Source organism: Oncorhynchus gorbuscha, linkage group LG08 (assembly GCF_021184085.1).
Source record: "Oncorhynchus gorbuscha isolate QuinsamMale2020 ecotype Even-year linkage group LG08, OgorEven_v1.0, whole genome shotgun sequence".
Lineage (NCBI taxonomy): Eukaryota > Metazoa > Chordata > Actinopteri > Salmoniformes > Salmonidae > Oncorhynchus > Oncorhynchus gorbuscha.
The window spans coordinates 30,597,012-30,618,639 of NC_060180.1; the positions used below are offsets into that span (position 1 = coordinate 30,597,012).

The following is a 21,628-nucleotide window of genomic DNA, read 5'->3' on the forward strand; positions in this document are numbered from 1 at the left end:
CTTGGATATTAGTTACCTAGCAACGAGTTAAACAAACAACCTGTTTCCACTAGATAGCACACTCACAAAGTTAAAGTTGGCCATATCGTATATATATATATTATTTTGCTTTTTGGTCTTAATTTTAGATTAGGGTTAGTGATACGGTTATCAGTGAGGTTACGGTTAGGTTTCAAATCAGATTTTAAGAAGAGAAATTGTAGAAATGGGCGGGGTTTATGACTGTGGCTATGGTAACTAATGACGACCATCGTGGGACGCTAGCTAGCTAACGATACAGGCTAGCTGCAAATCGAAGTGCAAAGTTGTCCGATGAAGGACCGGTATACAGAATGGACAAAGAATTAAACGAAGAAATATTGCAAGACTTGTTTGCCTGGATAGACAAAATACCACTGTCCAGACCTAAGAGGAATATAACAAGAGACTTCAGCGACGGAGGTAGGATATCTAAATGAACGACGTCGTCAGAGAGGGGGAGACCCAGTAACACGAAATGAATCTGCTCTGGCTCCTACTCTGATCTCTAGTTCAACGATGGAAGGCAAATGTAGCTGGGAGGTATGGGAGGATTCTACACGGGGTAGTGATCACTCCCCAATCAAGTGTACTGTAAGAATGAGGGTGCAGTAGGAAATGGGATGAGGAGATATTTTTCAAATTATATTTTCAGGAGTTGAGGGCTGTTGCAGGTGAATTCAAATCAAATTGTATTTGTCACATGCCACTGAATACAACAGGTGTAGTAGACCTTACAGTGAAATACTTACTTACAAGCCCATAACCAAAAATGCTTTAATAAGTTAAGTAAATAAAAAAAAAGTGTTAAAGTTAAAAATAGATTTTAAAAAGTAGTAATGTGCAGGGGCACCGATTAGTTGAGGTAATTGTGGTAATATGTACATGTAGGTAGAGTTAAAGTGACTATGCATAGATTATAAACAGAGTTGCAGCCGCGCAAAAGAGGGGTCTGGGTAGCCCTTTGATAAGCTGTTCAGGAGTCTTATTGCTTGGAGGTAGAAGCTGTTAAGAAGCCTTTTGGACCTCGACTTGGCGCTCCGGTACCGCTTGAGGTACGGTAGCAGAAAGAACAGTCTATGACTAGGGTGGCTGGAGTCTTTGACAGTTTCCTCTGACACCGTCTGATATAGAGGTCCTGGATGGCAGGAAGCTTGGCCCCAGTGATGTACTGGGCCGTACGCACTACCCTTTGTAATGCCTTGCGGTCAGAGGCAGAGCAGTTGCCATACCAGGCAGCGATGCAACCATGCTCTCGATGGTGCAACTGTAGAACCTTTTGAAGAACTGGGGAACCATGCCAAATCTTTTCAGTCTTCTGAGGGGGAATAGGCTTTTTCACTTCACGACTGTCTTAGTGTGTTTGGACCATGATAGTTTGTTGGTGATGTGGACACCAAGGAACTTGAAGCTCTCAACTTGTTCCACTACAGCCCCGTCAATGAGAATGGGGGTGTGCTCGGTCCTCATTTTCCTGTGGTCCACAATAGAATTCAGTGCAGATATAGAAACAGTGAATGATGTAGTAAGAGGATCAATAGTAGGGGCTGCAAGGCAGGTGATGGGTACAGGTGGGAGAATGAGGAATGCAGTTCCCTGGTGGACTGAAGAGTGCAGAGAAGGAAGCTGTGAGTAGGAACGGTGCTTTAAGGATGTTTAAAGGGTCCTATAACTACCAGCACATGATATAGTATAAACAAGCCTAAGCTGTCGTAAGTAGGACCATTAGAACAGTTAAGAGGGAGTATTGGCGTTGGTTTTGTGGAAACATAGGCAGGACTACTCCTCTGGGAGAGGTATGGGGGATGATTAAGGGGATGAGTGGGGTCAGACGAGAATGCGATCTCCCTGTGCTGAAAAGTGGGGAGTGTTGCAGTGAAAGACATGGAGAATATATAGATATTAGCCCAGGCATTTGTGAAGGTGCACAGTTTGGTTCCGCTTTAAATGATGTTCAGCTTTTAAAGGCTTCATAAAGCCTTCACAATGCCTTCATAAGCACTACATAAATGTGTTACAACGCATCTATAACTGTATGCCATGCTTTATAAAGGATTCATAAATGTGGCATAACTGTGTCACATAATCACCAATATGACATAACCCACTACGTCAAATATGATATAATCATGTGCTTTATAAAGGGTGAAATGTTGTGCTGAAGGATGGCATACGCTCTAAAGTGATGTCATGTTAGTCACATTACACCTAATATTGTTCCCAGACACTTCTGCCCAAATGCACGGAAGATCTGGTGGACCAACGCATCAAACTTGGCCATCATTAGTTAGGGTAAGGTTTAAAATCACATTTTAAATAAAGATAAATTGTGGAAATGGGAGGGTTTATAAATAATTAAGAATTTTTGACTGTGTTAAGAAGTGACGATAACAATTTTTTAATTTTTTTTATTTCACCTTTATTTAACCAGGTAGGCTAGTTGAGAACAAGTTCTCATTTGCAACTGCAACCTGGCCAAGATAAAGCATAGCAGTGTGAACAGACAACACAGAGTTACACATGGAGTAAACAATTAACAAGTCAATAACACAGTAGAAAAAAAGGGGAGTCTATATACAATGTGTGCAAAAGGCATGAGGAGGTAGGCGAATAATTACAATTTTGCATATTAACACTGGAGTGATAAATGATCAGATGGCCATGTACAGGTAGAGATATTGGTGTGCAAAAGAGCAGAAAAGTAAATAAATAAAAACAGTGTGGGGATGAGTTAGGTGAAAATGGGTGGGCTATTTACCAATAGACTATGTACAGCTGCAGCGATCGGTTAGCTGCTCAGATAGCTGACTTTACTCAGTAAGGTCACTCCTATAGAATTCTATGGGCAACTTTGACTGGTTGATATTCCAGGCTTATATGTGCTGTGTGTGCAATAGCCTGAGGATAACGTTATCCCAGGAAACACTTACCTTGATAAAAGCCCCTAACCTAAAGAAATTGAAAGTGTCTTTCTAATGAAACCAAGTTACATATTCCTCAGTACACAAACATGCACACAACAAAAACAAGCCATACCGCACGGTGCTGGGCCAGGTTAGGTCTTTGACACATTCACCCACTCCCCAGCTGAAAGATCAGCCACAAAATGTTGGCATCATTGTAACAGGTTGTAATCAACCCCTGGTACAGTGGGTTCAGGTTGGACTACTCCCAAGTCATTTTGGTTCTGACACACAAAAACGCTTTGCGGGTCCATCAATCAATTTAAATACCTTTCACACATTACAGTAACCTTCATATTTTACCTTTATTTAACTAGGCAAGTCAGTTAAGAACAAATTCTTATTTACAATGACGGCCTAGGAACAGTGGGTTAACTGCCTTGTTCAGGGGCAGAACAATAGATTTTTACCTTGTCAGCTCGGGGATTCGATCAAGCAACCGTTCAGTTTACTGGCCCAACACTCTAACCACCTGCCGGCCCTTCATAAATCGGCAGAACGTTAGTAACCTATTTATTGACACTTTATGTATTTTCCTGTAATACGTACAGTGGTTTGTGAAAGTATTCCCCTTGGCATTCTTCCTATTTTGTTGCCTTACAACCTGGAATTAAAATTGATTTTTTGGAGGTTTGTATCATCTGATTTACACAACATGCCTACCACCTTGAAGATGCAAAATAAATACAAATTGTGAAACAAACTAGAAATAAGACAAAAAATTAAGACACTGGTATTTTTGCCCATTCTTCAAGGCAAAAAGGTCTTGGCTTTAACTAAGCCATTCCAAGATATTTAATAGTTTCCCCTGAAACCATTCGAGTGTTGCCTTAGCAGTATGCTTAGGGTCATTGTCATGCTGGAAGGTGAACCTCTGTCTCAGTCTCAAATCTCTAGAAGACTGAAACAGGTTTCCCTCAATAATTTCCCTGTATTTAGCACCATCCATCATTCCTTCAAGTCTGACCAGTTTCTCAGTCCCTGCCGATGAAAAAACTCTAGGGGTGATGAGAGGTGTTGGGTTTGTACCAGACATAGCGTATTACAAAAATATCAATTTTAATCTCATCTAACCGGTGTACCTTCTTCCATATGTTTGGGGAGTCTCCCACATGCCTTTTAGCGAAAACTAAACGTGTTTGCTTATTTTTTCTTCTAAGCAATGCCTTTTTTTCTGGCCACTCTTCTGTAAAGCCCAGCTCTGTGGAGTGTACGGCTTAAAGTGGTCCTATGGACAGATACTCTAATCTCCGCTGTGGAGCTTTGCAGCTCCTTCAGGGTTATCTTTGGTCTCTTTGTTGCTTCTCTGATTAATGCCCTCCTTGCCTGGTCCGTGAGTTTTGGTTGGTGGCTCACTCTTAGCAGGTTTGTTGTGGTGCCATATTCTTTAAATTTTTTAATCATGGATTTAATGGTGCTCTGTGGGATGTTCAAAGTTTCTGATGTTTTTGATAACCCAACCCTTATCTGTACTTCTCCACAACTCTGTCCCTGACCCGTTTGGAGAGCTCCTTGGTCTTCATGGTGCAGCTTGCTTGGTGGTGTCCCTTGCTTAATGGTGTTGCAGACTCTGGGGCCTTTCAGAACAGGTGTATATATACTGAGATCATGTGACAGATCATGTGACACTTAGATTGTACACAGGTGGACTTTATTTAACTAATTATGTGACTTGTGAAGGTAATTGGTTGCATCAGATCTTATTTAGGGGCTTCATAGCAAAGGGAGTGAATGCATGCACCACTTTTCCATTATTTTATTATTTTAAAGTTATTTTTTTCATTTCACTTCACCAATTTGGACTATTTTGTGTATGTCCATTACATGAAATACAAATAAAAAGTATATTTAAATTACAGGTTGTAATAAATAGAAATACACCAAGGGGGATGAATACTTTTGCAAGGCGCTGTAGTTTGAAGTGAGACAACTTTCGTCATTCATAACACATCCATAAAGACTATATTGCATGACCCTGTACTTACAAAAAACTCTTGCTTCTCTTCCTGCTGGAGGCATTGCATGTTGGTTCCAACATTAAAGTAACTACAAAGAAAGTTAGCAACTCTGTTAGGAAAAGCATTTGTCATACCATCTGGATAAAGGCATTTCTGTGCTGCACCAGAAACTCTAAATGGGAAGATGGGGAAACTCCGTTCAATTCATATTACTAAATTCCTCTGGGACACACAAGGCTCAACAGTACATTAAAATTGGTTGGAAAATGTCTGACTGGGAGGTGTGATCATGAGGAGATGGAGACGGTGGAACACATGTTATTTCAGTGTCAGTAATATGGGAGGGAAAGGGAGAGATTGTTATCAGATTTGAGGAGTAATGGTGTTGAAAAGCCAAGCATAGGTGAACTGCTGAGAAAATCTTCAGGGCATGTAATATTTCATTATGTATTTAGTTTCCTTAATTTCCTTGAGGAGATGAGAATAATGGATAGGAGCTATACCTTCCCTGTTTCTGGTCCACACTCCAGTCCAGTTGGTGGCGGTAAAGCATCTTAAAGTTGGTTGCAAATTGCCATGTAAAAACCACAGAAGAAGAAGCAGCAGCAGTGGAGCGAGATGGAGGCGGGGTGTGGGCTAACAATGATTAGGCCGAGGGTAGAGTTTCCTGAACTCGGTCCTCTGGACCCCAAGGGATGCACATTTTTTGCCCTAACACTACACAGCTGATTCAAATGATAAAAGCTTGATCATTAGTTGATTATTTGAATCAGCTGTGTAGTGCTAGGGCAAAAAAAACAATATATGCACCCCTTGGGGTTCTGAGGACAGAGGGAAACCCTGACCTAGGGGCTAATTTAGGTACTTGAGTTAACCAACAGCTTTGGTGCTGATCATTTATAAATGATTCATCTATTATAAATAAATTATTTATTCAATGTTTAAATGAATAACTTTTCTTTCTGTTGTCAGTTTCACTGAGCACTGTCCTGTGGTTGTCAACTAAGAAAAGTTAGTCCAGACAGAAACATGTCATAGCAGTGTTGTTTATATCGGCCCTTGTTCCAGTTATGGCTGCTGAGGTCGTCAAGTATTTCTTTCCCAAACTGGTGGAACTTCACAACTACACCCCAGCCAACTCTATACAGCAAAAACTCAGCAACTGGGGCACTCTCAACAGGCAAGTGTGTGTGTGTGTGTGTGTGTGTGTGTGTGTGTGTGTGTGTGTGTGTGTGTGTGTGTGTGTGTGTGTGTGTGTGTGTGTGTGTGTGTGTGTGTGTGTGTGTGTGTGTGTGTGTGTGTGTGTGTGTGTGTGTGTGTCAATGTACTGAGCAGGTTCCTCTGGGAATCGTAGAGAATTTGATGCTGTATTCTACTTCTAAGCAACTACACAGGGCTGTGAGAACTCCTACTCACTGACCACTGGGTTGGACCACAGCCATTTTGGATCCAGCCATATGCAGTTGAAGTTGGAAGTTTACATACACTTAGGTTGGAGTCATTAAAACTAGTTTTTCAACCACTTTTTTTGTTAACAAACTATAGTTTTGGCAAGCCGTTTAGGACATCTACTTTGTAATCTGACAGACAGATTATTTATCTTTTAATTCACTGTATCACAATTCCAGTGGGTCAGAGGTTTACATACAGTAAGTTGACTGTGCCTTTAAACAGCTTGGATAATTCCAGGAAATGATGTCATGGCTTTAGAAGCTTCTGATAGGCTAATTGACATCATTTGAGTCATTTGGAGGTGTACCTGTGGATGTATTTCAAGGCCTACCTTCAAACTCAGTGCCTCTTTGCTTGACATCATTGGAAAATCAAAAGAAATCAACCAAGACAACAACAACAAAAAAGACAACAACAACAAAAAATTGTAGACCTTCACAAGTCTGGTTCATCTGTACAAACTATAGTACGCAAGTATAAACACCATGGGACCACGCATCCGTCATACCGCTTGGGAAGGAGGCATGTTCTGTCTCCTAGACATGAACGTACTTTGGTGCGAAAAGTGCAAATACATTCCAGAACAACAGCAAAGGACCTTGTGAAAATGCTGGAGGAAACAGGTACAAAGATATCTATATGCACAGTAAAATGAGTCCTATATTGACATATCCTGAAAGGCTGCTCAGCAAGGAAGAAGCCACTGCTCCAAAACCGCCATAAAAAATCCAGACTACGGTTTGCAACTGCACATGGGGACAAAGATTTTGAGAATTGTCCTCTGGTCTGATGAAACAAAAAGAAAACTGTTTGGCCATAATGACCATTGTTATGTTTGGAGGAAAAGGGGAGGCTTGCAACCTGAAGAATACCATCCCAACCGTGAAGCACGGGGGTGGCAGCATCATGTTGTGGGGATGCTTTGCTGCATTAGGGACTGGTGCACTTCACAAAATAGATGGCATCATGAGGAAGGAAAATTATGTGGATATATTGAAGCAACATCTCAAGGCATCAGTCAAGTTAAAGCTTGGTCGTATAAATGGGTCTTCCAAATGGACAATGACCCCAAGCATAGCCTAGTGGTTAGAGCGTTGGACTAGCAACCGGAAGGTTGCGAGTTCAAACCCCTGAGCTGACAAGGTACAAATCTGTCATTCTGCCCCTGAACAGGCAGTTAACCCACTGTTCCCAGGCCGTCATTGAAAATAAGAATATGTTCTTAACTGACTTGCCTGGTTGAATAAAGGTCAAATTTTAAAAAAAATTGTGGCAAAATGGCTTAAAGACAACAAAGTCAAGGTATTGGAGTGGCCATCACAAAGCCCTGACATCAATCCTATAGAAAATTTGTGGGCAGTACCCGAAATGTTAAACAATTTAAAAGTAATGCTACCAAATACTAATTGAGTGTATGTAAACTTCTGACCCACTGGGAATGTGATGAAAGAAATAAAAGCTGAAATAAATCATTCTCTCTACTATTATTCTGACATTTAACATTCTTAAAATAAAGTGATGATCCTAACTGACCTAAGAAAGGGAATTTTTAAAATGTCAGGAATTGTGCAAAAACTGAGTTTAAATGTATTTGGCTAAGGTGTATGTAAACTTTCGACTTCAACTGTGTATCCATAGCATAGCGCTAATTGCACACATTAACATATGCTTCCTCTACTCTCGCACCGGGGGGGGTTTCCTTAGCTACAGATCTAGGTACAGCACCCCCTCCCCCAATCAAACCTAACCATTAGTGGGAGAAATACAAAACTCACCCAAAATCAGCGTGTTTCCATGTTAACAGGAAGGTGTTCTCCAAGCTGAACTTCCACATCCCAGAGGAGACAGTGAAGAGGATAGTGGTGAGCACTGCTGGAGTAATAGAGCCTGTCCTGTGTTCGCTCCGAGAAAGGATTGACGACAAGAGACAGCAATGCACTGAAGACACACTACTGGTGTGTGTGTGTGTGTGTGTGTGTGTGTGTGTGTGTGTGTGTGTGTGTGTGTGTGTGTGTGTGTGTGTGTGTGTGTGTGTGTGTGTGTGTGTGTGTGTGTGTGTGTGTGTGACCATCTAACTTTCGATCAAACAACCTTTGCTGATCAAAAATTTCATTCTCATCATGCACACATCCAGTCCCTGTTCATAGGGTAGAGCATAGAATAGAACAGAGGTGTAAAATAAAAACACACTAACTATTCTTCTGTCTCCTAGGATGTGGAATACTACAACAACAGGAACCGAGAGAAACCTCTCACCGGTACAGAAACCTGACCCCTGACCTAACACCTGACTCAGGCAGTGTGTACAGAGCTGTTGGTTTTCTCTCTGCAGTGAAGGCAAACACTTGTATAATGTGACTCAGTTCTGCATAGGGTGACTCCTCTGCTGACCCAGATATACTCAGCACCTTCAGTTAGCTGGTAGTTAGAGGAGGTGACTGAGTCAGAACTTGGTCAGCTGCACACACACACAGAGACAAAGACACACACACACACAAAAGTGGGTCAGGAGCCGCTGCGGTCAGTAATGACCTTTAAAGGGCTGAGAATGTATGGGAGCATCCAACAACATCACTGTCTCCATTAGAAGTATCCATGTAACTCTGTCTGTTGTCTGTAAGCAAACCCTAACCCCCCAGACCTCCCATTCAGTCCATAGGATGCCCAGGCTGTGTCCTCTCAGCCCAAAGCCAGTAGTCTCACTGTTCTATCTACCTTCTCCTGCTGACGTACAGATAGACACACGGATAGAGAGGCATCCTTCTACTGTTGACGGACGGGCAGACAGACAGACAGACAAGATAGACAGATTAGATTTGTGGTGCAAATGTAACATCACTCAGTGGATTGTCTCTGTTTCTCTATCTTCTGTGTCCCTCAGAGCCACCTCCCAAGAAGAAAGAGGAGAGGGCAGACGTACACCAACACACAGACAAGACTAGGTACTTCTAGCACTCACGGTGTGTCAGTCTTTAAATGTAATGGATGTGTTCCAGGTCATCCTACCGTAGTCATGCTGCACAAATTATCAGACCTCAGACATCTGGAGGAGGAACCATGTTCATTTGTTATAGTAATCCTCTGAGATGTGCAGCACAACAGCAAAAAAATATTGTACAATCTGGACTTTTCTATAATGTGTGTGTGTGTGTGTGTAGCACTGTGCTAGGTTCTCAGGTGGACCCAACCATCCGTCTTGTGCTGGAGGAGAAGGAGCAAGCTCTACTTGCCCTACAGGAGACTGTGGAGGTACACACACACACACACACTTTGGGCGGCAGGGTTACAGGTGTAATCTGGCCTCTTGAGTGACACTTTCTGAGTGTGTAGTGTAGTGGGAGTGTGTCACTATCCGTGTGTGTGTGTGTGTAGATCCTGCAGATCAAGGTGAACAGACTGGAACACTTGGTTCAGCTAAAGGACATGAGACTTGAAGACCTGACACGCCATCTGGAGAGATACAAGGCCAGGGCTAACGTGCCTTGATACACACCGAAGCGGACCCACTCAGAAACACACACTTAATTCTCAGACACAACTAGAAACAACAAACACACCTCTCCTTTTTATAAACTCAATTTTTCTAACAACAAGTGCTTGTTTTGCTATCAGCCTGTACTTTTCTATAAACTAGCACTGAATGTTTTGTGAAGCATTTTTTAAATTTGTTGCATTTATTCGATCATAACAGATGATATTGTATTGAGAATGTGTGTGTGTTTTCTTTCTATAATCTGCTAGATTGAGTGGACTACTAGACGATAAGGTTTGTTGTGTGGATCTGATGTGTGTCTTTCGCTGTGCCTTTATAACAGCCATGTGACCACTAACCTCTGAAGCTGTCTAAATAAAACACTGACAACTCAATCTGTCCAGTCTCTTTTCTGATCCATGCGTATGCTGTGTTAACAGGAGAGAAGTTAGGAGAGGGGAAATAAACTAAACTATCACTCAGTCATCTGACATGTCCAAATGTCTCATGTGGATTTAAAATCAGATTAAATTCTCACTCAATTTAATGGGTCAAATCTGACAGCAGTATTTAGTGCAGCAGATAAGTTATTTCATCAGAACGGTCGAACATCTACCCACATCCAGCCCTAGCCACACGCCACAGCCGCACACAAATTGTATCGGCTCTAGCAGTTGAGCCTGGGGAAGACGTTAGTGTGTTTTTGTGACTGGGCTCTCATAGGATTATTCATGATTCTTTGAAACTCAGGTTTATTCTAATGATTAGCAACAGTCTAAAACGGGAGAAGTGGTTGATGTGCTCCTGTAACATGCAAGGACATGAGTGTAGGGGAGCCAGTGATCTCACTCCTACCAAAGGCTAATGCTGGGAACAAGGTTAGGGGAGTCGGTAGCATTGACCATTGTCGTATAACTAACAAACTTATTCCTAGTTGAATTTTAGGGGGAGTGGAGGCAACATTGCTCATATTCACTGTTGCGAATAACTTGGTTCAGCAGGGTAGCCTAGTGGTTAGAGCGTTGGACTAGTAACCGTCAGATTCTTAAGCCTTGTTCACACTGCAGGCCTTGATCCTCCAGTCAGTTTTGGAAAAGTGACTGTCTATACAGTAAGTTACAAGTGACCAAATCGGATTTGTGTTTGTTCAGGCAGCATCCTTTGCTGAAATGGCTACACTAGTTGTCATAGTAACGATAGGTGTGTGCGCAGTGGTAGACTGAAGCTAAGATGATAACCATGCCTGCCATGGACGTTTCCAGTTGCTTTGAATGTTCAAAATCATAGTGTCAAAACCCTTTTAAAGCCTCAAAGGATAAGATGATCCAACTTTGAAAACAAGTCCTTTTTGGCTAGCCACCACAGAAGTCAACTAGCTAGCTAGGTAGCTGTTTACGCTTGCTAGCACATTCACAATTTTTTGTTGGTGTTCTTGTCAAGCTACCACATATCTTGTCAAACTGTCAACAGATTAATAATACTACTATTCCATGTGCTTTTAGTCTGTTCAGATTGCAGGAAAAAGAACAGAACCGGATTTGCAATAAACAATTATTTGAGTCATTTCAAACTGCCTGTGTGCACAAGGCTTTAGGCAGATTTTCTTCATCATCCCAGTGTTAAGATTCTGACATTTCTAGCATTCAGACTCATGAAAAAGGCGTCTTATTTTGGTTGAAATCTAATTACACTACTGACCAGTTATCTAAATGCTACTCAATTAATAGACACCAATCTATATAAACATGTGTATAGTGTTTTGGGCCATGCACCCATTGGATATAAGTCACGAGAAACATTACAATGATACAAATTGGAGTGTTTTTTTTCAGCAGGGTTTGCATGATTCAGCTTAACACTGTTGGCAAACAACAGCTGGCAGAGACGCACCAAAAGGTGTTCGTACTGTACCCAGTCAACACGCTGAATTTGGGCCTATTCCGATTGAGACTAAGGGACTCGGACTCGGGGGGGCTTCATCCTGGCCGAGCTGTTCCCGAGTCAGTAAAATGAGTCCGGCAGAATCATATCACTCTGGGCCACGGCTAATAGTACTCCACCTCAGTTTATCTGGCCCGATTAACTTTTTCAGGAGTAGGGCCATTTGAGGTTTTTAATTCGGCAGGTGATGAAATACCTATTTTAAAAATAAATGTGATATATTTAACCTCCCAAGTCATATGTCATTACAAGCAGAAAATGACCTACAGCTATCATAGAGGGTCCCTAATTTAAAGAATCTCTGATGCTATTCATGTTTGGCTTTTATTACCCAGTTAGCAAAATTACTCCGGTGCAGCTGTGGGCCACATACTTTATTTTTTCTGGCCCAGTATACACCTGGGTCCTCGGCCCAAAGCTGCTGCACATATTGCATCACCATCAGATGCACAGATCTGGCCCACACACTGCAGTCCGGTCAAATGAGAAAGTGTGGCCTAGCTCTGGCCCACACACTGCAGTCCGGTCAAATGAGAAAGTGTGGCCTAGCTCTGGCCCACACACTGCAGTCCGGTCAAATGAGAAAGTGTGGCCTAGCTCTGGCCCACACACTGCAGTCCGGTCAAATGAGAAAGTGTGGCCTAGCTCTGGCCCACATACGGTAAAATGATTCATTCTAAAAGATGTGGCCCGATCTGGGCCATAAAGTGCAAAATAATTGTAAAATAAAAATGTTTGGCCAAAGTAACAACATCGGTTACCTATAACTACAAACATAGTTATGTTTTTGTGTTTTTACATATTTATGAACTTATTTCCAGATATCTTCAGAACTTCCCACAATGCACTATTTCTCAACGTCAAATGGAGAACCGGCGCGACATAGCTAGTTCCAGCTGGCTATCATGCTAGCATGTCATTACATTCCAAACCAATTTTTGGCGCTGCGCTATGTACCATGAAGAGACCATGTAGCTAAATTCATGCGAAATCCTGCATCTGAATCCGATGGTCCTGTCGGTCCCGTTGGCCAATGTCATTGCATTGCATACCAAAAATTGTCCTCCAAAAGTTGAGCGCCAAAAATTGTCCACCAAATATGTCCACCCAATTAATCTGCCAAAAGTGGGCTGGCTAGCTAGTTAGGACAATTGGCAGCCTAGCTAGCTAATTATTTTAGCCAATTAGGTAATAACCAGAGCCATCTAGATAATAAAACGTTATTAGCGATATAAGAAATGTTATATAATATTGTATGATGTGATAAATGATAGGTAGTCTTTATAAATACATTATGTGTTAGGCTGATATATTAGTCTGTGAGATAAGATATGCTTTATTGATCCCCCAAGGAGAAAAAATGGCCTAAGCCTAAATAAAAACATTCACATTAACATAAATAAGACCATAATAAATAATATGTTTACTTTGTATTGTGCTTTTCATGAGAATGTCCAGTGAGACTATTCAAACCATCGACTCATTGATGGTTGAAGACGATGGGCGATCGGCAAATGCAGTCTGGAATCATCAATATCACTCTAATCGCAGTCAGTCAGAAAAAACTTGAGTGGAGTTATGGAAAGGCTCTGTAAGACATATTATGTATTTATTTTATTTTATTTAACCTTTATTTAACTAGGCAAGTGAGTTAAGGACAAATTCTTATTTACAATGAAGGCCTACCCCAGCCTAAACCTATAACCCGGACAACGCTGGGCCAATGGTGCACCACCCTATGGGACTCCCAATCACAGCCGGTTGTGATACAGCCTGGAATCGAACCAGGGATGGCAGTAATGCCTCTAGCACTGAGATGCAGTGCATTAGACCACTGCGCCATTCGGGAGGCCAGGTGGCGACAGCTAGTCTTACTGGGGTCCGACACATAAGGAAAAAGACATTACAGACAAAATAATTTACAATTTACATACACTACCGTTCAAAAGTTTGGGGTCACTTATAAATGTCCTTGTTTTCCATGAAAACATACATGAGATTAGTTGCAAAATGAATAGGAAATATAGTCAAGACGTAGACAAGGTTACAAATAATGTGTTTTAATTGAAATAATATTTGTGTCCTTCAAACTTAGCTTTTGTCAAAGAATCCTCCATTTGCAGCAAAAACAGCTTGCAGACCTTTGGCATTCTAGTTGTCAATTTGTTGAGGTGATCTGAAGAGATTTCACCCCATGCTTCCTGAAGCACCTCCCACAAGGTGGATTGTCTTGATAGCACTTCTTACGTACCATACGGTCAAACTGCTCCCACAACAGCTCAATAGGGTTGAGATCCGGTGACGGTGCTGGCCACTCCATTATAGACAGAATACCAGCTGACTGCTTCTTCCCTAAATATAGTTCTTGCATCGTTTGGAGCTGTGCTTCGGGTCATTGTGTTGTTGTAGGATGTAATTGGCTCAAATTAAGCGCCGTCCACAGGGTATGGCATGGCGTTGCAAAATGGAGTGATAAAAAAAGCCTTCCTTTTTCAAGATCCCTTTAACCCTGTACAAATATCCCATTTTACTTCCACCAAAGCACCTCCAGACCATCACATTGCCTCCACCATGCTTGACAGATGGCGTCAAGCACTCCTCCATGATCTTTTCATTTTTTCTGCGTCTCACAAATGTTCTTCTTTGTGATCTGAACACCTCAAACTTAGATTCGTCTGTCCATAACACTTTTTTCCAATCTTCCTCTGTCCAGTGTCTGTGATCTTTTGCCCGTCATAATCTTTCCCTTTTTATTGGCCAGTCCGAGATATGTCTTTTTCTTTGCAACTCTGCCTAGAAGGCCAGCATCCCGGCGTCGCCTTTTCACTGTTGACATTGAGACTGGCGTTTTGTGGGTACTATTTAATGAAGCGGCCAGTTAATCCATTTTAGAATAAGGCTGTAACGTAACAAAATGTGGAAATAGTCAAGGGGTCTGAATACTTTCCGAAGGCACCCTAGTCATTCTCTGCTACCGCAAGGCAAGCGGTACCGAAGCGCCAAGTCTAGGTCCAAGAGGCTTTTAAACAGCTTCTACCGCCAAGTCATAAGACTCCTGAGCACCTAATCAAATGGCTACCCGGACTATTTGCATTGCCCCTCCCTCTTTTACACCGCTGCTACTCTCTGTTGTTATCATCGATGCATAGCCACTTTAATAACTCTACCCACATGTACATATTACCTCAGCTAACCGGTGCCCCTGCACATTGACTCTCTACTGGTACCCCCCCTGTAAATATTGTTATTTACTGCTCCTCTTTAATTATTTGTTTTTCTTATCTCTGACTTTAAAAAAAAAAATTCTAGGGGGGGGGGGGGGTTTCTTAAAACTACATCGTTGGTTAAGGGCATGTATAAAGTGAGCATTTCACCTGTTGTATTCGGCGCATGTGACAAATACAATTTGATTTGATTTGATTTTATATATTTTATATACAGTATCATTCAAAAGTTTGGACACTCCTACATTTCTTCATTTTTACTATTTTCTACATTGTAAAATAATAGTGAAGACATCAAAACTATCAAATAACACACATAGAATCATGTAGTGTTAAACAAATCAAAATATATTTTATATTTGAGATTCTTCAAAGTAGCCACCCATTGTCTTGATGACAGCTTTTCACACTCTTGGCATTCTCTCAAACAAGCTTCATGAGGTAGTCACCTGGAATGCATTTCAATTAACAGGTGTACCTTGTTAAAAGTTCATTTGAGGAATTTCTTTCCTTCGTATTGCGTTTGAGCAAATCAGTTGTGTTGTGAAAAGGTAGGGGTGGTATACAGAAACATCACTTTTTTGGTAAAAGACCAAGTCCATTTATATAATATATGCCATTTAGCAGACGCTTTTATCCAAAGCGACTTACAGTCATGTGTGCATACATTCTACGTATGGGTGGTCCCGGGGATCGAACCCACTACCCTGGCGTTACAAGCGCCATGCTCTACCAACTGAGCTACAGAAGGCAAGAACAGCTCAAATAAGCAAAGAGAAACGACAGTCCTAAGACATGAAGGTCAGTCAATAGGAAAAATGTCTTCAGTGCAGTCGCAAAAACCATCTAGAGCTATGATGGAACTGGCTCTCATGAGGACCGCCACAGGAAAGGAAGACCCAGAGTTACCTCTGCTGTAGAGGATAAGTTCATTAGAGTTACCAGCCTCAGAAATTGCAGCCCAAATAAATGCTTCACAGTAAAAGACACATCTCAACATCAACTGTTCAGAGAAGACTGCATGAATCAGGCCTTCATGGTCGAATTGTGGCAAAGAAACCACTACTAAAAGACACATATAAGAAGAAGAGACTTGCTTGGGCCAAGAAACACGAGCAATGGACATTAGACCAGTGGAAATCTTTCCTTTTTGGTTCCTACTGCCATGTCATTCTGAGATGCAGAGTAGGTGAACTCCGTAGAGTAGGAGGTGTGATGGTGTGGGGGTGCTTTGATTGTGACACTGTCAGTAATTTATTTAGAATTCAAGGCACACTTAACCAGCATTGCTACCACAGTGTTCTGCAGCGATACACCATCCCATCTGATTTGCGCTTAGTTGGAAGATAATTTGTTTTTCAACAGGCCAATGGCCCAAAACACACCTCCAGGCTGTGTAAGGGAAATTTTACCAAGAAGGAGAGTGATGGAGTGCTGCATCAGATGACATGGCCTCCACAATCACCCAACCTCAACCCAATTGAGATGGTTTGGAATGAGTTGGAACGCAGAGTGGAGGAAAAGCAGCCTACAAGTGCTCAGCTTGTGTGGGAACTGCTTCAAGAATGTTGGAAAAACATTCCAGGTGAAGCTGGTTGAGAGAATGCCAACTAGAGCCCTACAGAATCAAGCTCATGTTAGCTAACTAGCTAGCTAGCTACCTTAAAATAGCTTGCAAATGAACTTTACCTAATCGATTTTGGTAGCTAGTATCAGACTACAACACAGGAGTTACAAACTCTTAATAACAATGACTTCCAAAAATATATTACAAAGAATAAAAAAGCTTGCTACTTAGCAATTAAGGAAAGACGAACTTTACAAGCCATGACAGCTAACAGCTGGGATCCATTGGGGAACATGTTTTTGTATTTAAAGAAAATATATATTATTATATATTTTTTGTACAATAATAAATAAATACAAAATAAGATGGGGAAGAATATACAAATGGGCCAGGGGGTGCATTAACACATTACACAAAGACCTTAAGGGATATACACACACATTTATAATTCTTGGTGAGAGAATGCCAAGAGTATGCAAAGCTGTCATCCAGGCAAAAGGTAGCTACTTTGAAGAATCTCAATATAAAATGTATTTGGATTTGTTCAACACTTTTTTGGTTACTACATCATTCCATATGTGTTATTTTATAGTTTTGATGTATTCACTATTATTCGGCAATGTAGAAAATAGTACAAAATAAAAGAAAGACCCTTGAATGAGTAGGTGTGTCCAAGCTTTTGACTGGTACTGTTGTGGCACGGTTCGCTGGCCCTTGACTTAATCTCGGGCCTAAATATTATCAAAATACCAGCTTCGAGGGTATTATCACTTTTATACAAGGGTTACTAGCCTTTCTCTAAATAGCCCATCCAACTACCTCATCCCCATACTGTATTTATTTATTTTTCACCCCAGTGTCTCTACTTGCACATTCATCTTCTGCACAGCTGTCGCTCCAGTGTTTAATTGCTATATTGTAATTATCTCCCACTATGGCCTATTTTATTGCCTTTACCTCCCTTATCTTACCTAATTTGCACACACTGTACATATACTTTTTTTCTCTACTGTATTATTGACTGTATGTTTGTGTCACGCCCTGGTCCAAGTATTTTGTGTTTTTCTTCATGTATTGGGTCAGGCCAGGGTGTGGCATGGAGTTTTTGTATTGTGGTGTGTTTTGTCTTGGGGTTTTGGTGTGTATGTATTTGGGATTGTAGCTAGTTGAGTTATCTAGCAAAGTCTATGGCTGTCTGGAGTGGTTCTCAATCAGAGGCAGGTGCTTATCGTTGTCTCTGATTGGGAACCATATTTAGGCAGCCATATTCTTTGAGTTTGTCGTGGGTGATTGTCCTTAGTGTCCTGATGTCCTTGGTCTGTGTTAGTTGACACAAGTATAGGCTGTTTTCGGTTTTCGTTACGTTTTTAGTGTTTTGTATTGATTCGTGTTTACGTGTGTTTTTTCCATTAAACATGGATCGCAATCTACATGCTGCATTTTGGTCCGACTCTCCTTCACCATATGAAAACCGTTAGTTTGTTTATTCCATGTGTAACTCTGTGCTGTTGTATGTGTCGAACTGCTTTGCTTTATCTTGGCCAGGTCGCATGAGAACTTGTTGTCAACTAGCCTACCTGGTTAAATAAAGGTGAAAAAATGGACTAAATATTAGGAAAGTTGATAAATAAAATGTTGGAAGCCTATAGAAAGCTGATGGAATCCTCCTATTTTTAATAGAGGCCATCAAAACTCACACAATTGCATAGCCTATAGAAATATTGCTCAACATGAGCTTATGGACACTTTATTCGATTTTTGATTACACTTACATTGATGTCAGAGTGATTAGAGGGACAACAGAGTGCTGAGTACCAGGCAGTTAGCAAGTTTGGTAGGCTACTAATGACCAGTAGCAGCATCAGAGCTTGGAGAAGCCTAATTACCATGACTAAATGGTCACATGGAATTTGACTGCCGTCATCAAATCGAATTTTATTGGTCACATACACATAATTAGCAGATGTTAATGCAAGTGTAGCGAAATGCTTGTGCTTCTCGTAATGACCATGCAGTAATATCTAACAAGCAATCTAACAATTTCACAACAACTACCTTTTACACACAAGTGTAAAGGAATGAATAAGACTATGTATATATAAATATATGGATGAGCGATGGCAGAACGGCATAGGCAAGATGCAGTAGCTGGTATAGAGTACAGTATATACATATGAGATGAGTAATGTAGGGTATGTAAACATTATATAAAGTGGCATTGTTTAATGTGACTAGTGATACGTTTATTACATCCAATGTTTAATTATTAAAGTGGCTAGAGATTTGAGTTGGCAGCAGCCACTCAATGTTAGTGATAGCTGTTTAACAGTCTGATGGCCTTGAGATAGAAGCTGTTTTTCAGTCTCTCGGTCCCAGCTTTGATGCACCTGTACTGAACTTGCCTTCTGGATGATAGCGCGGTGAACAGGCAGTGGCTCGGGTGGTTGTTGTCCTTGATGATCTTTTTGGCCTTCCTGTGACATCGGGTGGTGTAGGTGTCCTGGAGGGCAGGTAGTTTGCCCCCGGTGATGCGTTGTGCAGACCTCATTACCCTCTGGAGAGCCTTACGGTTGTGTGCGGAACAGTTGCCGTACCAGGCGGTGATACAGCGAGACAGGATGCTCTCGATTGTGCATCTGTAAAAGTTCGTGAGTGTTTTTGGTGACAAGCCAAATTTCTTCAGCCTCCTGAGGTTGAAAAGGCGCTGTTGCTCCTTCTTCACCACGCTGTCTGTGTGGGTGGACCATTTCAGTTTGTCCGTGATGTGTACGCCGAGGAACTTAAAACTTTCCACCTTCTCCTACTGTCCCGTCAATGTGGATAGGGGGGTGCTCCCTCTGCTGTTTCCTGAAGTCCACGATCATCTCCTTTGTTTTGTTGACGCTGAGTGTGAGGTTATTTTCCTAACACCACACTCCGAGGGCCCTCACCTCCTCCCTGTAGGCCGTCTCGTCATTGTTGGTAATCAAGCCTACCACTGTAGTGTCATCTGCAAACTTGATTGAGTTGGAGGCGTGCATGGCCACGCAGTTATGACCCCGTGACCTCCGGTGTATCAGTAATAGGGTCACCGTAACAGCCCTAGCAGTGACATACCCATGGGTTGGACGATACTTTTCTCGTCAATCATCTTGAATAAAATGTACACTTAAAAACATAAAATAAACCAATCCTCCATTGTTAACACAATGGAAATGTCAAATGCTTTATCATCTAAATGTTGAACGTTTGTGCATGATAGAGAGAAACATCAAAAGTGATGTGGGCGCTGGGTGTGAGCAGGTGGGTCTGGGCAGGGGCGATGTTGTGGATGTTTGTGTGTCTCTGTAGATTGTCGTTTGAATGTGTATGTTTTGTATTGTTAAAATAAAATTTAAAAAATCTTACAATTTTGTGGGGGATTTTATCATGCAGAATAAACATGACAAAATTATTATTAATCAAAACTATATTTAATTATATTTAATTAGTTCTTTTTAGCCTAACCTGCCTGCACATCACTGGCTGAGTCCAAAGTTTCTTCATAAATGTAATTGACTAGTTTTCTTTTAAAATCTGAACTTGATCAAATTTTAATGCACTGATTGTCTTCACTGCAGATCTGACCCATCACACCAAGAGGACCACTACGCTCCAGATCGTTTTCTGTGCTCAGAAGTCCTTGGTTTGTTTTTGCCATTGCTTGATCTATTTTAAATGTAAGAATATGTTGCAGATTGAAACTTTAATTGGTGCCTATGGAAACAAATAGAAATGTAATGAACGTTGTTTGCCCACCCAGAAAATCTGGAAACTTCATGAATAAGATGTCATTGTGGGAAGGGGCTGTTTTTTTAAAGGGGAATAACTACAAACAGATATCAGCTAAATCAGGCCTGAAATGTCAAGAATAAAACAAATAAAATAAATGTGATATAAAAAAGAAACATCCTCTCACTGTCAACTGCATTTATTTTCAGCAAATTTAACATGTAAATATTTGTGTGAACATAAGATTCAACTTTCCAACAGAAATGGAATAATGTGTCACTGAACAAAGGAGGGGGGGTCAAAATCAAAAGTAACAGTCAGTGGCTGGTGTGGCCACCAGCTGCATTAAGTATTGCAGTGCATCTCCTCCTCGTTGACTGCACCAGATTTGCCAGTTCTTGCTGTGAGATGTTACCCCACTCTTCCACCAAGGCACCTGCAAGTCCTCTGACATTTCTGGGGTAATTGCCCTAGCCCTCACCCTCTGATCCAACAGGTCCCAGACGTGCTCAATGGGATCTTCGCTGGCCATGGCAGAACACTGATATTCCTGTCTTGCAGGAAATCACGCACAGAACGAGCAGTATTGCTGGTGGCATTGTCATGCTGGAGGGTCATGTCAGGATGAACCTGCAGTAATTGTACCATATGAGTGAGGATGTCTTCCCTTTTTTGAGATCTGGCTGCGGACCACAGCTATGTATGAGGACACAGGTCTCGACCTCTGTAATAAATCAAATATAATAACTAATTTACAGTGTATTCAGAAAGTATTCAGACCCCTTGACCTTTTCCACATTGTTACGTTACAGCCTTATTCTAAAATGGATTACATTAATTGATTTCCTCAATCTACACATAACCCATATTAACAAAGCGAAAACAGGTTTAGAACTGTTTACAAATTATTATTTTTTAAAGTAAATAAACTGAAATACCTTATTTACATAAATATTCAGACTCTTTACTATGAGAATAGAAATTGAGCTAAGGTGCATCTTTTTCCCATTGATCATCCTTGAGATGTTTCTACAACTTGATTGAAGTCCACCTGTAGTTTTATTCAATTGACTGGACATGATTTGGAAAGAAACACACCCGTCTACAGCCGTGGCCAAAAGTTGAGAATGACACAAATATTAATTTTCAAAGTCTGCTACCTCAGTTTGTATGATGGCAATTTGCATATACTCCAGAATGTTATGAAGAGTGATCAGATGAATTGCATTTAATTGCAAAGTCCCGCTTTGCCATGCAAATGAACTGAATCCCCCAAAAACATT

General features: G+C 41.2%; 1 protein-coding gene across 1 annotated transcript; it reads left to right on the plus strand.

The window, feature by feature from the left end:
- Positions 1-245: 245 nt before the first annotated feature.
- Positions 246-10,258, plus strand: spef1 (sperm flagellar 1). The gene is made up of 7 exons (XM_046357933.1): positions 246-441; positions 6,008-6,119; positions 8,196-8,346; positions 8,604-8,649; positions 9,273-9,333; positions 9,550-9,640; positions 9,764-10,258. Exons 1-7 carry the CDS (start codon positions 333-335, stop codon positions 9,875-9,877), a joined length of 684 nt encoding a protein of 227 aa, XP_046213889.1. The 5' UTR covers positions 246-332; the 3' UTR covers positions 9,878-10,258.
- Positions 10,259-21,628: the final 11,370 nt, after the last annotated feature.